Source organism: Coregonus clupeaformis, chromosome 17 (genome assembly GCF_020615455.1).
Source record: "Coregonus clupeaformis isolate EN_2021a chromosome 17, ASM2061545v1, whole genome shotgun sequence".
NCBI lineage: Eukaryota > Metazoa > Chordata > Actinopteri > Salmoniformes > Salmonidae > Coregonus > Coregonus clupeaformis.
Window position 1 is genome coordinate 45340536 of NC_059208.1, and position 18374 is coordinate 45358909.

At 45.1% G+C, this 18374-nt stretch overlaps 1 protein-coding gene across 1 annotated transcript in view; it reads right to left on the bottom strand.

Moving 5' to 3' along the window:
• The window catches only part of LOC121586904 (atrial natriuretic peptide receptor 1), a 148543-nt gene that overhangs the window by 105186 nt on the left and 24983 nt on the right, over window positions 1–18374 (bottom strand). Inside the window, exon 3 of the mRNA XM_041903947.2 lies at window positions 12953–13140. Within this exon, the coding sequence (XP_041759881.2) occupies window positions 12953–13140 (188 nt within the window). The remainder of the gene's footprint in view (window positions 1–12952; window positions 13141–18374) is intronic.

Sequence of the window (18374 nt, forward strand, 5' to 3'; positions counted from 1 at the left end):
CGCTAGAAGCCTGTGTTTCAGACATAAGGAAGTGGATGGCTGAAAACTTTTTACTTTTAAACTCGGACAAAACAGAGATGCTTGTTCTAGGTCCCAAGAAACAAAGAGATCTTCTGTTAAATCTGACAATTCATCTAGATGGTTGTAAAGTCGTCTCAAATAAAACTGTGAAGGACCTCGGTGTTACTCTTGACCCTGATCTCTTTTTTGACGAACATATCAAGACTGTTTCAAGGACAGCTTTTTTTCCATCTACGTAACATTGCAAAAATCAGAAATTTTCTGTCCAAAAATGATGCAGAAAAATTAATCCATGCATTTGTTACTTCTAGGTTAGACTACTGCAATGCTCTATTTTCCGGCTACCGGATAAAGCACTAAATAAACTTCAGTTAGTGCTAAATACGGCTGCTAGAATCCTGACTAGAACCAAGAAATTTGATCATATTACTCCAGTGCTAGCTTCCCTACACTGGCTTCCTGTTAAGGCAAGGGCTGATTTCAAGGTTTTACTGTTAACCTATAAAGCGTTACATGGGCTTGCTCCTACCTATCTTTCCGAGTTGGTCCTGCCGTACATACCAATACGTACGCTACGGTCACAAGACGCAGGCCTCCTAATTGTCCCTAGAATTTCTAAGCAAACAGCGGGAGGCAGGGCTTTCTCCTATAGATCTCCATTTTTATGGAACAGTCTGCCTACCCATGTGAGAGACGCAGACTCGGTCTCAACCTTTAAGTCTTTACTGAAGACTTATCTCTTCAGTAGGTCATATGATTGAGTGTAGTCTGGCCCAGGAGTGTGAAGGTGAACGGAAAGGCTGGAGCAACGAACAGCCCTTGCTGTCTCTGCCGGGCCGGTTCCCCTCTCCACTGGGGTTCTCTGCCTCTAACCCTGTTGCAGGGGCTGAGTCACTGGCTTGCTGGTGCTCTTTCATGCCGTCCCTGGGAGGGGGTGCGTCACTTGAGTGGGTTGAGTTACTGACGTGATCTTCCTGTCTGGGTTGGCGCCCCCCCTTGGTTTGTGCTGTGGTGGAGACCTCTGTGGGCTATACTCGGCCTTGTCTCAGGATTGTAAGTTGGTGGTTGGGGATATCCCTCTAGTGGTGCGGGGGGCTGTGCTTTGGCGGAGTGGGTGGGGTTATATCCTTCCTGTTTGGCCCTGTCCGGGGTTTCTTCGGATGGGGCCACAGTGTCTCCGGACCGCTCCTGTCTCAGCCTCCAGTATTTATGCTGCAGTAGTTTATGTGTCGGGGGCTGGGGTTAGTTGGTTATACCTGGAGTACTTCTCCTGTCTTATCCAGTGTCCTGTGTGAATTTAAGTATGCTCTCTCTAATTCTCTCGTTCTCTCTTTCTCTCTGAGAACCTGAGCCCTAGGACCATACGTCAGGACTACCGGGCATGATGACACCTTGCTGTCCCCAGTCCGCCTGGCCTTGCTGCTATTCCAGTTTCAACTGTTCTGCCTGCGGCTACGAAACCCCTACCTGTCCCAGACCTGCTGTTTTCAACTCTTTAATGATCGGCTATGAAAAGCCAACTGAGAGACCTGAGCCCTAGGACCATACGTCGGGACTACCGGCCGTGGTGACTCCTTGCTGTCCCCAGTCCGCCTGGCCTTGCTGCTATTCCAGTTTCAACTGTTCTGCCTGCGGTTATGGAACCCCTACCTGTCCCAGACCTGCTGTTTTCAACTCTTAATGATCGGCTATGAAAAGCCAACTGAGATTTATTCCTGATTATTATTTGACCATGCTTGTCACTTATGAACATTTTTGAACATCTTGGCATGGTTCTGTTATAATCTCCACCCGGCACAGCCAGAAGAGGACTGGCCACCCCTCATAGCCTGGTTCCTCTCTAGGTTTCTTCCTAGGCTTTCGCCTTTCTAGGGAGTTTTTCCTAGCCACCGTGCTTCTACACCTGCATTACTAGCTGTTTGGGGTTTTAGGCTGGGTTTCTGTACAGCACTTCGAGATATTAGCTGATGTAAGAAGGGCTATATAAAATAAAATTGATTGATTGATTGATTCTGTGGACAGGTGTCTTTTATACAGGTAACAAGCTGAGATTAGGACACTCCCTTTAAGAGTGTGCTCCTAATCTCAGCTCGTTACCTGTATAAAAGACACCTGGGAGCCAGAAATCATTCTGATTGAGAGGGGGTCAAATACTTATTTCCCTCATTCAAATGCAAGTCAATTTATAACATTTTTTACATGTGTTTTTCTGGATTTTTTTGTTGTTATTCTGTCTCTCACTGTTCAAATAAACCTACCATTCAAATTATAGACGGATCATTTCTTTGTCAGCGGGCAAACGTACAAAATCAGCAGGGGATTAAATACTTTTTTCCCTCACATTGCCTTCAGAAAGTATTCATACCCCTTGACTTATTCCACATGTTGTTGTGTTACAGCCTGAATTCAAAATTGATTAAATTGATTTGTTTTCTCACCTATCTACACAGAATACCCAATAATGACAAAGTGAAGTCAACATTTTAGCACATTTATTGGAAATGAAATACAGACAAATCTAATTTACATAGGTATTCACACCCCTGAGTCAATACTTTGTAGAAGCACCTTTGATAGCGATTACAGCTGTGAGTCTTTCTGGGTAAGTCTCGAAGAGCTTTCCACACCTAGATTGTGTAACATTTGCCCATTATTCTTATCAAAATTCTTCAAGCTCTGTTAAATTGGTTGTTGATCATTGCTAGACAACCATTTTCAGGTCTTGGCATAGATTTTCAAGTAGATTTAAGTCAAAACTGTAACTCGGCCACTCAAGAACATTCACAGTCTTATTGGTAAGCAACCCCAGTGTAGATTTGGCCTTGTGTTTTAGGTTATTGTCCTGCTGAAAAGGGAATTCATCTTCCAGTGTCTGGTGGAAAGCAGACTGAACCATGTTTTCCTCTAGGATTTGCCTGTGCTTAGCTCCATTCTGACTCCCCAGTCCTTAACGATTACAAGCATACCAATAGCATGATGCAGCTACCACTATGCTTGAAAATATAGAGAGTGGTACTCAGTAATGTGTGATATTGGATTTGCCCCAAACATAACACTTCATATTGAGGACAAAAAGTTCATTGCTTTACCACATTTTTAGCAGTATTACTTTAGTGACTTGTTGCGAACAGGATGCATGTTTTGGATTATTTGTATTCTGTACAGGCTTCCTTCTTTTCACTCTGTCAATTAGGTTAGCATTGTGGAGTAACTACAATGTTGTTGATCCATCCTCAGTTTTCTCCTATAACAGCCATTTAACTCTGTAACTGTTTTAAAGTAACCATTGGCCTCATGGTGAACAACTGAGTTAGGAAGGATCCTGTATCTTTGTAGTGACTGGGTGTATTGACACACCATTCAAAGTGGAATTAATAACTTCACCATGCTCAAATGGATATTCAATGTCTGCTTTTTTATTTTATACTGAACAAAAATATAAACACAACATGTGTTGGTACCATGTTTCATGAGCTGAAATCAAAGATCCCAGAAATGTTCCATACGTACAAAAAGCTTATTTCTCTCAAATGCTGTGCACAAATTTGTTTACATCCCTGTTAGTGAGCATTTCTCCTTTGCCAAGATAATCCATCCACCTGACAGGTGTGGCATATGAAGAAGCTGATTAAACAGCATGATCATTACACAAGTGCACCTTGTGCTTGGGACAATAAAAGGCCACTCTAAAATGTGCAGTTTTGTCACACAACACAATGCCACAGATGTCTCAAGTTTTGAGGGAGTGTGCAATTGGCATGCTGACTGCAGGAATGTCAACCAGAGCTGTTGCCAGATAATGTTATGTTAATTTCTCTACCATAAGCCACCTCCAACGTCGTTTTATAGAATTTGGCAGTACGTCCAACTGGTCTCACAACCGCAGACCACGTGAATGGCGTCATGTCGGCGAGCAGTTTGCCAGTGTCAACGTTGTGAACAGAGTGCCTCATGGTGGCGGTGGGGTTATGGTATGGGCAGGCATAAGCTACAGACAATAAACACAATTGTATTTTATCGATGGCAATTTCAATGCACAGAGATACCGTGACGAGATCATGAGGCCCATTGTCGTGTCATTCATCTGCCGCCATCACCTCATGTTGTCCGAGTTCTTCCATGGCCTACATACTCACCAGACATCACCCATTGAGCATATTTGGGATGCTCTGGATCGACGTGTACGACAGCGTGCTCCAGTTCCCACCCATATCCAGCAACTTCGCACAGCCTTTGAAGAGGAGTGGGACAACATTCCACAGGCCACAAACAACAGCCTGATCACCTCTATGCCAAGGAGATGTGTCGCGCTGCATGAGGCAAATGGTCGTCACACAAGATACTGACTGGTTTTCTGATCCACGCCCATACTTTTTTTTTAAGGTACACTATATATACAAAAGTATGTGGAAACCCCTTCAAATTAGTGGATTTGTCTATTTCAGCCACACCCGTTGCTGACAGGTGTATAAAATAGAGCACACAGCCATGCAATCTCCATAGACGAACATTGGCAGTTTCAGCGTGGCACTGTCATAGCATGCCACCTTCCCAACAAGTCAGTTTGGGAAGTGGAAACGTCTAGGAGCAACAACGGCTCAGCCGCTAAGTGGTAGGCCACACAAGCTCACAGAACGGGACGGCCGAGTGCTGAAGCGCGTAACGCATCAAAATTGTCTGTCACCACCGAGTTCCAAACTGCCTCTGGAAGCAATGTCTGTAGTGGGTGATTTGGACGGAGTCAGGCGCAGGAGGTGTAAATCACAGAATAATGGTTTATTCGGCCAATACAGCGGTTCGCAGCAATGCGTAAAACAACTACAGTGCGACTTAACGGCGCACTGGGGAAAACAAAACACACGGGTGAATATCCCGGCGATAAAGTACATAATGCTCCACCGAGCTATCGACACCTCCACATGGAAACAATCACACACAAAGACATGGGGGGCAGAGGGAATACTTATACAGGGACTGATGAGGGGATATGAACCAGGTGTGTGTAAAAAACAAGACAAAACAAATGGAATGATGAAAAGAGGAGCGGCAGTGGCTGGAAGGCCAGTGACGACGAACGGCGAAGCCTGCCCGAACAAGGAGAGGAGGCAGTTTCGGAGGAAGTCGTGACAACGTCAGAACAAGAACTGCTCGTCGGGAGCTAAATGAAATGGGCTTCCATGGCCGAGCAGCCGCACACAAGCCTAAGATCACTATGCGCAATGCCAAGCCATGCCTAATTGCCCAACATCAGTGCCTGTCTTCACTAATGCACTTGTGGTTGAATGGAAGCGAGTCCCCGCAGCAATGTTCCAACATCTAGTGGAAAGCCTTCCCAGAAGAATGGAGGCTGTTATAGCAGCAAAGGGGGGACCAAGTCCATATTAATGCCCATGATTTTGAAATGAGATGTTCGATGAGCAGGTGTCCACATACTTTTGGTTGTGTAGTTTATCTGTGACCAACAGATGTTTATCTGTATTCCCAGTCATGTGAAATCCATAGATTAGGGCATAATTAATTTATTTCAATTGACTGATTTCCTTATATGAACTGTAACTCAGTAAAATTTTTGAATTTGTTGCATGTTGCGTTTATATTTTTGTTTGGTGTATTTTTACCCATCTACCAATAGGTGCCCTTCTCTGCAAGAAATTGAAAAACTTCCCTGGTCTTTGTGGTGAATCTGTGTTTGAAATTCACTGCTCAACTGAGGGACCTTACAGATAATTGTATGTGTGGGGTACAGAGGTAGTCATTCAAAAAGTATGTTAAACACTATTTTTGCACACAGTGTCCATGCAACTAATTTGTATTTGTATTTATTAGGGATGTAGCTCAGTTGATAGAGCATGGCGTTTGCAACGCCAGGGTTGTGGGTTCGATTCCCACAGGGGGTATGAAAAAATAAATAATGTATGCACTAACTAACTGTAAGTCGCTCTGGATAAGAGCGTCTGCTAAATGACTAAAATGTAAAATGTAAATGTATTATGGATCCCCATTAGCTCAGCTACTCTTGCTGGGGTCCAGCAAAATTAAGGCAGTTATACAATTTTAAAAACATATAAATTCACAGATTTCACAACACACTGTGTGCCCTCAGGCCCCTACTCCACCTCTACCACATACAGTGGGGAAAACAAGTATTTGATACACTGCTGATTTTGCAGGTTTTCCTACTTACAAAGCCATGTAGAGGTCTGTAATTTTTATCATAGGTACACTTCAACTGTGAGAGACGGAATCTAAAACAAAAATCCAGAAAATCACATTGTATGATTTTTAAGTAATTAATATGCATTTTATTGCATGACATAAGTATTTGATCACCTACCAACCAGTAAGAATTCCGGCTCTCACAGACCTGTTAGTTTTTCTTTAAGAAGCCCTCCTGTTCTCCACTCATTACCTGTATTAACTGCACCTGTTTGAACTCGTTACCTGTATAAAAGACACCTGTCCACACACTCAATCAAACAGACTCCAACCTCTCCACAATGGCCAAGACCAGAGAGCTGTGTAAGGACATCAGGGATACAATTGTAGACCTGCACAAGGCTGGGATGGGCTACAGGACAATAGGCAAGCAGTTTGGTGAGAAGGCAACAACTGTTGGCGCAATTATTAGAAAATGGAAGAAGTTCAAGATGACGGTCAATCACCCTCGGTCTGGGGCTCCATGCAAGATCTCACCTCGTGTGGCATCAATGATCATGAGGAAGGTGAGGGATCAGCCCAGAACTACACGGAAGGACCTGGTCAATGACCTGAAGAGAGCTGGGACCACAGTCTCAAAGAAAACCATTAGTTACACACTACGCCGTCATGGATTAAAATCCTGCAGCGCACGCAAGGTCCCCCTGCTCAAGCCAGTGCATGTCCAGGCCCGTCTGAAGTTTGCCAATGACCATCTGGATGATCCAGAGGAGGAATGGGAGAAGGTAATGTGGTCTGATGAGACAAAAATAGAGCTTTTTGGTCTAAACTCCACTCGCCGTGTTTGGAGGAAGAAGAAGGATGAGTACAACACCAAGAACACCATCCCAACCGTGAAGCATGGAGGTGGAAACATCATTCTTTGGGGATGCTTTTCTGCAAAGGGGACAGGACGACTGCACCGTATTGAGGGGGAGGATGGATGGGGCCATGTATCGCGAGATCTTGGCCAACAACCTCCTTCCCTCAGTAAGAGCATTGAAGATGGGTCGTGGCTGGGTCTTCCAGCATGACAACGACCCGAAACACACAGCCAGGTCAACTAAGGAGTGGCTCCGTAAGAAGCATCTCGAGGTCCTGGAGTGGCCTAGCCAGTCTCCAGACCTGAACCCAATAGAAAATCTTTGGAGGGAGCTGAAAGTCCGTATTGCCCAGCGACAGCCCCGAAACCTGAAGGATCTGGAGAAGGTCTGTATGGAGGAGTGGGCCAAAATCCCTGCTGCAGTGTGTGCAAACCTGGTCAAGACCTACAGGAAATGTATGATCTCTGTAATTGCAAACAAAGGTTTCTGTACCAAATATTAAGTTCTGCTTTTCTGATGTATCAAATACTTATGTCATGCAATAAAATGTAAATTAATTATTTAAAAATCATACAATGTGATTTTCTGGATTTTTGTTTTAGATTCCGTCTCTCACAGTTGAAGTGTACCTATGATAAAAATTACAGACCTCTACATGCTTTGTAAGTGGGAAAACCTGCAAAATCGGCAGTGTATCAAATACTTGTTCTCCCCACTGTATCTACAATACAAAATCCATGTGTAAGTGTGTGTATAGTGCGTATGTTATCGTGTGTGTATGCGCGTTTGTGATGCTTCACAGTCCCGCTGTTCCATAAGGTGTATTTTTATCTGTTTTTTAAATCTAATTTTACTGCTTGCATCAGTTACTTGATGTGGAATAGAGTTCCATGTAGTCATGGTTCTATGTAGTACTGTGCATAGTCTGTTCTGGACTTGGGGACTGTGAAGAGACCACTTTTGGCATGTCTTGTGGGGTATGCATGGGTGTCCGAGCTGTGCGCCAGTAGTTCAAACAGACAGCTCGGTGGATTCAACATGTCAATACCTCTCAAAAATACACGTAGTGATGAAGTCAATCTCTCCTCCACTTTGAGCCAGGAGAGATTGACATGCATTTTATTAATGTTAGCTCTCTGTGTACATCCAAGGGCCAGCCGTGCTGCCCTGTTCTGGTGCCAATGCTTATTAGTAACTGGAATAAGCAATTTCACAAATGTGTCAAGTGCAGCGTCTGTTTGATCCTCATTACACACCACGGACCAACAAATATTCTTTACATCAACAACATAGGAATCACTTCAATTCTTATTGTATGACCTCTTATACACTATATTAGGCCCAGCCTTTGGAACTTTGGTTTTCCTAGATATGGCTACTATATTGTGATCACTACATCCGATGGATCTGGATACTGCTTTAAAGCAAATTTCTGCAGCAAGAGTAAAGATGTGATCAATACATGTTGATGATTTAATTCCTGTGCTGTTTGTAACTACCCTGGTAGGTTGACTGATAACCTGAACAATGTTGCAGGCGCTGGTTACAGTTTGAAGTGTTTTCTTGAGTGGGCAGCTTGATGAAAGCCAGTCAATATTTAAATCACCCAGAAAATATACCTCTCTGTTGATATCACATACATTATCAAGCATGTCACACATGTTATCCAGATACTGACTGTTAGCACTTGGTGGTCTATAGTAGCTTCCCACAAGAATGGGCTTTAGGTGAGGCAGATGAACCTGTCGCCATATTACAGTGGGGGAAAAAAGTATTTAGTCAGCCACCAATTGTGCAAGTTCTCCCACTTAAAAAGATGAGAGAGGCCTGTAATTTTCATCATAGGTACACGTCAACTATGACAGACAAAATGAGAAAAAAAATCCAGAAAATCACATTGTAGGATTTTGAATGAATTTATTTGCAAATTATGGTGGAAAATAAGTATTTGGTCAATAACTAATGTTTCTCAATGTTTCTGGCTCTCACAGATCTGTAACTTCTTCTTTAAGAGGCTCCTCTGTCCTCCACTCGTTACCTGTATTAATGGCACCTGTTTGAACTTGTTATCAGTATAAAAGACACCTGTCCACAACCTCAAACAGTCACACTCCAAACTCCACTATGGCCAAGACCAAAGAGCTGTCAAAGGACACCAGAAACAAAATTGTAGACCTGCACCAGGCTGGGAAGACTGAATCTGCAATAGGTAAGCAGCTTGGTTTGAAGAAATCAACTGTGGGAGCAATTATTAGGAAATGGAAGACATACAAGACCACTGATAATCTCCCTCGATCTGGGGCTCCACGCAAGATCTCCCCCTGTGGGGTCAAAATGATCACAAGAACTGTGAGCAAAAATCCCAGAACCACACGGGGGGACCTAGTGAATGACCTGCAGAGAGCTGGGACCAAAGTAACAAAGCCTACCATCAGTAACACACTACGCCGCCAGGGACTCAAATCCTGCAGTGCCAGACGTGTCCCCCTGCTTAAGCCAGTACATGTCCAGGCCCGTCTGAAGTTTGCTAGAGTGCATTTGGATGATCCAGAAGAGGATTGGGAGAATGTCATATGGTCAGATGAAACCAAAATATAATTATTTGGTAAAAACTCAACTCGTCGTGTTTGGAGGACAAAGAATGCTGAGTTGCATCCAAAGAACACCATACCTACTGTGAAGCATGGGGGTGGAAACATCATGCTTTGGGGCTGTTTTTCTGCAAAGGGACCAGGACGACTGATCCGTGTAAAGGAAATAATGAATGGGGCCATGTATCGTGATATTTTGAGTGAAAACCTCCTTCCATCAGCAAGGGCATTGAAGATGAAACGTGGCTGAGTCTTTCAGCATGACAATGATCCCAAACACACCGCCCGGGCAACAAAGGAGTGGCTTCGTAAGAAGCATTTCAAGGTCCTGGAGTGGCCTAGCCAGTCTCCAGATCTCAACCCCATAGAAAATCTTTGGAGGGAGTTGAAAGTCTGTGTTGCCCAGCGACATCCCCAAAACATCACTGCTCTAGAGGAGATCTGCATGGAGGAATGGGCCAAAATTCCAGCAACAGTGTGTGAAAACCTTGTGAAGACTTACAGAAAACGTTTGACCTGTGTCATTGCCAACAAAGGGTATATAACAAAGTATTGAGAAACATTAGTTATTGACCAAATACTTATTTTCCACCATAATTTGCAAATAAATTCATAAAAAATCCTACAATGTGATTTTCTGGATTTTTTTTCTCAAGTTGTCTGTCATAGTTGACGTGTACCTATGATGAAAATTACAGGCCTCTCTCATCTTTTTAAGTGGGAGAACTTGCACAATTGGTGGCTGACTAAATGCTTTTTTCCCCACTGTACTTCAACAGTATTTAACATGAGATCTTCTCTGAGCTTTACAGGAATGTGGTTCTGAATATAAAAAGCAACACCTCCACCATTGGCATTTCTGTATTTTCTGTAAATGTTATAACATTGTAATTCTACCACTGTATCATCAAATGTATTATCTAAGTGAGTTTCAGTGATAGTCAGAATATCAATCAAATTCAATCAAATGTTATTCATAAAGCCCTTTTTACATCAGCAGATGTCACAAGGTGCTATACAGAAACCCATCTTAAAACCCCAAACAGCAAGAAATGCAGATGAATGTAATCTGTTACTAGCAAATTATTGATTTCATGAACCTTGTTTCTTAAGCTACATAGGTTAACGTGGGCTATTTTGAGCACCTTTCTTCTGGGATGCTTACTTGTTTTCATTGCTTTACTGGGAAGCTTAGCATAAGTAGATATTCTCATGTTATTTATGTTAGTGCAGGATGAGCTGCACACAGTGGACTTCCTACTAGGGCACACCGCCTCAGTGCTAACAGTATAAATCTGGTTCATAGGCACACGATTGCTGCATACAATAGCTGTAGGATCAGCAGAGGCATTCAGGGCCGTTAGAGGGACATAAATTAGGTTACTTACATTATGTCTACCAATGCCCCTGGTATAATGTACATTTGCTGAAGCATTATGACAACTCAGTGTCACAATGATAGGGATTAACTGAGCTGGGCTTGAGTCATTGATAAGTAATTGTCTCAACGTAGCCTTATAATGCTGTGAAAGGATCCAGGAACCCAAATGATTTGGGTGGATCCCATCCTCCATATAAAATCTGTTTCCAAAAGGTATCGAAATTGTCAACAAAAGTTACACCCATTGAGCTGCAATAATCACGTAGCCAGTTGTGAAGAGAAAGAATCCTGCTAAAGTGTTCAATGTCACGACTCAGAAAGGGCACAGGGCCAGATATGATGGGTCTTTTATTAGTGTCTAGCAGAGAGTCAATCAGCTCTTTAAAACTGTTCAGAGCTGCCCTTCATGATGTCATTAAAACCCACATGGACTACGATATAATCGATTTCCATGTCCTGACGTAGTACACTCGGGAGCAGTTTAGTAATGTCATTTACTCGAGCTCCGGGATAGGACATTGTTTTTGCACCAGGAATGGTCACATTTCTTACCATGGATGGAGCTTCCCAAAATCACGGCTAGCGAGAAGGACAAGGAAATCCGCCCACTCCCACGCTTCACAGGATTTGGAGAACCCTTTAAGGACGGGCGGGAGGCAGGATAACTTGAGCCCGTTGCTCCCGGCGCCTGGTGCAGGCCTCCGACAGATGGAGAACCCCCGCTCAATCCAAAGCAGGGACAGAAGGTTGCCGACGTCGACTTCAAAATCGTAGGAGTAGGCACTATGGCCGCAGACACAGGTACCCCCAGCGACAAATTATGTGACTTGTTAAGCAAACTTGAACTTATTTAAGCTTGCCATAACAAAGGGGTTGAATAGTTATTGCCTCAACATTTTAGCTTTTCATTTTTAATTAAAGCTGCAATATGTAACTTTTTGGGCTACCCGACCAAATTCATATAGAAATGTGAGTTATAAATCTGTCACTCACTGAAAGTCTAAGAAGCAGTAGATCTGTTCTATGTGCGCTATTTCTATGCTTCCCGTTCTTAAGTTTTGTTTTTGAGTCTTTTACTTTCGGTTTTGTACACCAGCTTCAAACTGCTGAAAATACAATATTTTTGGTTATGTTAAATATATTTCACAGTGGTTTAGATGGTACAATGATTCTCTACACTATACTTGCTTTTTTTTCTTGCTTTTTTTTACATAAACTGAAATTAGGCGAACTATTCGAATTTTAGCAACCAGGAAATGACGGAGCGATTTCTGCATAGTGCATCTATAATTTGTAAAAACATAATTCCACTTTGACATTAGTGGGTATTGTTTGTAGGCCAGTTACATTAAAACAAATATTTAATCAATTTTAAATTCAGGCTGTAACACAACAAAACGTGGAAAAAGTCAGGGGGTGTGATTACGTTTGTAAGGTACTGTATATCACAGAAAAACCATGCATGTTTAGGCAACTCTCCAATTAAACTTTCTGTTTCACAACATTATCAAAATAATATAACATGAACCTCTCATTACCTACCGATACAGCTGCATGATTGAAGCCTTTTTTCTCTTATCTCTTGCTCAGTCATCACTCATTTACCCTCCCTCCCATCGTAATATCACTCATAACTACAGTACTGTATCCCACTAAATCCCTCTCCTATATCCTCTACTCATTAAAATCCCCCCTCCATTCCTCTTTTTTAGACTACCTGGTAAAAGTAGGGTTAAAAAATTATAATCTCTCATCCCTCCTTTATACCAGTCGTATCTTACTCATAACTACAGCATAATATTAAATCTGATTTTTATAGCGCTTTTCCAAGACCCAAAGACTCGGTCCCCACTAAATCCCTCACCCATACCCCTTACTCATTCTATCCTCCCTTCGTTCCTACAGACCTCCCTCATTCCTCTCTGTCATCCCCCTCTCACCCTGAAGGCCTTCTTGGCGGCGTGGTCGTCTGAGTCTCCTCTGTACCAGGGCCTAGCGGGCTGCTTCCTCAGGCTGTGGCCGAACAGGTCGATGAAGAAGAATGCATAGTCCTCCGGGGGCAGGCCCTCCCTCCAGAACTGTACCATCAGCCTCCGGAAGGTGTCCCATGAGCAGCACATGTACACCACTGAAGAAGAAGAAGAAGAAGAAGAAGAAGAAGAAGAAGAAGAAGAATGTATCAATGACATGTACAGTATATCAGTGGAATCTACTACTGTATGGTACTGTTTGTGTGCCACAGTGGAATTTACCAATGTGCTACTGTTTGTGTGCCCCTACAGAGGGTGGACATACCACAATAAGGTACTGTTAATGGGAAATACAGGTGCACCACTGAAGAAAAGGGACATAGGTGAAAGACTGTAGCAACCACTGTGCTGCAACCTGGTCTCACAGCATTTCGTATTCTGTATGTAAATCCGAGACACTCCATTTAGTATATGTTACGTTTCGCATGGTATGTATTAATTTGTGGATATCCATCACCCATTTCATATATGTTACGAATTACAATTCGTATTATACTAGAGCAGGCACATGCACAGATAGGGCTCAACCAGTGCTCAAGCACCTGCCCGTTTGCCCTCTCTTTCTGCCTCTGTCGGTGTGTGTGTGTCTCTCCCTTTCCCTCTTTCCCACACGTCACTTCCTGTTGAGCGCAGAACACGGAACAAGGAAGTGCTCGGTTTGTTGTTTTGGAAAGTTTGTTGTTTTGGAAAGTTTTGAAAGTTTGGTTACTAGCTAGCTACCTTTTGAGTTTGGATCCCGCGACGCTGTTGGCATCAGTTGCTGGGACCGGTACTATCTGTCCAGTGATCCTGCCGACCAAGGCTGCCTATCAAGCTAGCTGGGTTTTCTTGAGGGCTTGAACTCAGCCCGGTTAGCCATTGTGGCTGGGACCGCGGATTGTCCCGGGCTTGTAGCTGTCTAGATCCCTGCTGTATGTTGTTGTTGTTTCCAATCTTCCCTGCGACCTGCCCTGTCTGGAACTGCGAGGAGTAACAGCATAACCTACATTGCTACCATGACAAAGACCAAAGCCAGCGGGAGTACCGTTGAGGACAGTGGTGTCTCTCTGTCACAGGTGAATAATCTTTTAAACGAACAAAAATAGTTCTACAAACAGTTGTTACAACAACAAGAAAATAGCTTCAAGTGTTGTGTCCAAATACTGGTGGAGTCAACTAATAAAATAATGAGTGACCTGACCAGAGAGGTCCAGGACCTGAAGCACAGTTTGCAGTTCTCCCAGGGTCAGTTTAATGAGTTTAAACAGGAGAACGGCAAGATGACAGCAACTGTAAATCATTGACAGAGGACATCAGTTCTGTATGTGAATCCATGATAACAATGACAGAGAAATCAGATTATCTCGAGGGACAATCAAGGCGGAACAACATGGTTGTGGACAGAATTGCAGAATCTCCACATGAGACGTGGATGGAGTCTGAAGACAAAGTGAGGGAAATAATCTCTGAGAAACTGAAGATGGACCACAGGAAGATTGAGGTGGAACGCACCCACAGGACTGGAAAACCCACCACCGGTCCAGGTGACAGGCCCAGGCCGATAGTGGTCAAGTTCCTGAGGTTCAAGGCCAAGAACTTGAAAGGAACGTACATCTTCCTCAATGACAAATCCTGCAGCTGTGCGCCAGAAGAGGAAATAACTTATCCCAGCCATGAAAGCTGCCAGAGCGCGTGGGGACATTGGTTACTGTCACGAGAATTTCTATCTCTAATACTAAACTTTGAATAATCCCCAGAGGGTGTAAGACTCTATTTAAGAATGAATTAAACAATTCTCCAGTCTGCAAGGGATCAGCATTTTTATTCAATGAGAGCGCTCTGGTGCCAAAAACACACACAGCCTTTTTATATGCGTCCACACAAAGGACTTTGCTCCGCCCACCTTTAGGCAGCCTGTAAATTTCCACAGTATAGAATGTTTAAATAGGACAGCTTCTAAGTCTCCTTTCTCCTGGAATGTCTGTCTCAGCTGTTTCTAACCCCCTTCTCTGTTAGCATCTTATAACTCTAACACAGTTTACACAGTCATACAGTATCGGGGTGGAACAATTTTAGTCATTACCATAAACATACAAATTCATCTATCAGTTACATCCACTATGACAGGCTCATTGTCCACCCTCCCTCCCAAAAGCCTGGAAGGGATGAGAGAGCCAAGCCTATGGGTTCGTAGCTTCAACCCTGCAGCACACACACACACACACACACAACTGATTAATGCACTGCTGAATGTATATATTTTTTAACTTCCTTTGTTTGCTCTTTTCCATATTATGTCTATCTATGATAAGCTACCCAGGAAAGGGCTGAAAATAGCCCATATTACTATATGTAGCCTTAGAAATAAGGTTAATGAAATCAATAACATTAATATATTAGCCATTTCTGAGACTCACTTAGATATTTCATTTGATGATACAGCAGTAGCAATACAAGGATATAACATCTATAGAAGAGACTGTAATGCTTATGGAGGAGGTGTTGCTGTATATATTCAGAGCCATATCCCTGTAATGTTTAGAGAAGATCTTATGTCAAGTGTTATTGAAGTGTTGTGGTTGCAGGTTCACCTGGCACATCTAAAGCCTTTTCTTTTGGGGTGTTCCTATAGGCCACCAAGTGCTAACAGTCAGTATTTAAATAATATGTGTGAAATGCTTGATAGTGTATTTGATGTAAACAGAGAGGTTTACTTTCTTGGGGATCTGAATTTTGACTGGTTTTCATCAAGCTGTCCGCTCAAGAGGAAGCTTCTCACTGTAACCAGTGCCTGTAATCTGGTTCAGGTTATTAATCAACCTACCAGGGTTGTCAAGGGCTGAGGTGTAAGGTGTGTGGAAGTCAGGCGCAGGACACCGAAGCTAGTCCAACAAAGTTTACTGAAGTTTACCAATAGGCAAAAATACAGAGAACGGCCTCAACAATAAACAGAGGCGAGCAAATACGCAAACTGTGCGTAAAACAAATAAACAAGAAAACAGGTACAAAACACGCAGCACAACGGACAGGCGAAAAACAACACACAATCTAACCTAAGCAAAACAAGGAACTTATAGGACAAGTAATCAGCACACAAACGGACACAGGTGTAAAAGACAGACGAAAGCAATCACACCAAGAAACATGGAGCGGTGGCAGCTAGTACTCCGGGGACGGCGAACGCCGAAGCCTGCCCGAACCAGGAGGAGGAGCAGTCTCGGCAGAATCCGTGACAGTACCCCCCCCTTGACGCGCGGCTCCAGCCGTGCGCCGACCCCGGCCTCGGGGACGGCCAGGAGGACGCGGACCCGGGCGCGTGGGATGCCCACGGTGGAACTCAGTCAGGAGGGACGGATCTAGGATGTCCCTCCTAGGCACCCAGCACCGTTCCTCCGGACCGTACCCCTCCCACTCCACGAGATACTGGAGACCACTCATGGTCCGGACCCTGTACGCCGGGGCCCCCTCGATGTCCAAAGGGGGCGGAGGGGTCTCTCCTATCTCATCTTCTTGGAGTGGGCCAGCTACCACCGGCCTGAGAAGAGACACATGGAACGAGGGGTTAATATTCTTGTACTCAATAGGCAGTTGTAACCTGTAACACACCTCGTTCAACCTTCTCAGGACTTTAAAGGGCCCCACAAACCGCCGACCCAGCTTCCGGCAGGGCAGGCGGAGGGGCAGGTTTCGAGTCGAGAGCCAGACTCGATCTCCCGGTGCGTACACGGTCCCTCACTGCGGTGGCGATCGGCGCCGCCTTTTGTTGACGGATGGCACGCTGCAGATGGACATGGGCAGCGCCCCACGTCTCCTCCGAGCGCCGAATCCACTCGTCCACCGCAGGGGCCTCGATCTGGCTCTCGTGCCATGGTGCCTGGACCGGCTGATAACCTAAAACACACTGGAAAGGTGTTAAATTGGTGGAGGAGTGGCGGAGAGAGTTCTGGGCCATCTCTGCCCAGGGGATGAACCTAGACCACTCCTCCGGCCGGTCCCGGCAATAGGACCTCAGAAACCTACCCACATCCTGGTTGACACGTTCAACCTGCCCATTGCTCTCTGGGTGGTACCCCGAGGTAAGGCTTACCGAGACCCCCAAGCGTTCCATGAACGCCCCCCAAACTCTGGAGGTGAACTGGGGACCTCGGTCAGACAAAATATCCTCGGGGACCCCATAGTGCCGGAACACATGGGTAAATAGGGCCTCAGCGGTCTGTAGGGCAGTAGGGAGACCCGGCATTGGGAGGAGACGACAGGCCTTGGAAAACCGATCCACAACGACCAAAATGGTGGTATTCCCCTGGGAGGGGGGTAGGTCGGTCACAAATCCACCGATAGGTGGGACCATGGTCGTTGTGGAACGGGCAGGGGATGTAGCTTACCCCTGGGCAAATGTCTAGGCGCCTTACACTGGGCGCACACCGAGCAGGAGGAGACATAAACCCTCACATCCCTAGCTAACGTTGGCCACCAATATTTCACGCTAAGGCAGTGCACTGTCCGGCCAATACCTGGATGTCCAGAGGAGGGTGATGTATGAGCCCAATAAATCAGACGATCACGAACCTCGAGTGGGACGTACGTCCGTCCCACAGGACACTCGGGGGGAGTAGGGTCGGTACGCAGTGCCCGCTCGATTTCCGCATCGACCTCCCACACCACCGGAGCCACCAAACAAGACTGCGGCAGTATGGAAGTAGGCTCAATGGACCTCTCCTCTGTGTCATACCGCCGGGACAGGGCGTCTGCCTTACCGTTCTGGGACCCTGGGATGTATGTGATCTTAAAAACAAACCGGGTCAGGAACATGTTCCACCTAGCCTGACGAGGGTTCAATCTCCTAGCTGCCCTGATGTACTCCAGGTTACGGTGATCAGTCAGAATGAGGAAAGGGTGTTGAGCCCCCTCAAGCCAATGCCTCCACACCTTTAGGGCCTGGACTACAGCTAACAGCTCCCCTGTCCCCAACGTCATAATTTCGCTCAGCCGAGCTGAGCTTCTTGGTAGAACGCACAGGGGCGGAGTTTAGGTGGCGTGCCGGACCGTTGTGACAGGACTGCCCCTATGCCGGCCTCGGACGCGTCTACCTCTACTTGGAATGGTAAAGAGGGATCCGGATGCGCCAGCACCGGGGCCGAGGTGAACAGGTTCTTCAGCTTGGCAAATGCCCTGTCCGCCTCAGCTGACCACTGCAACCGAACCGGACCCCCCTTTAGCAAGGACGTAATGGGAGCTGCAACCTGTCCAAAGCCCCGGATAAACCTCCGGTAGTAATTAGCAAAACCCAAGAACTGCTGCACCTCTTTGACAGTGGTTGGAGTTTGCCAATTACGCACGGCCGACACACGGTCTA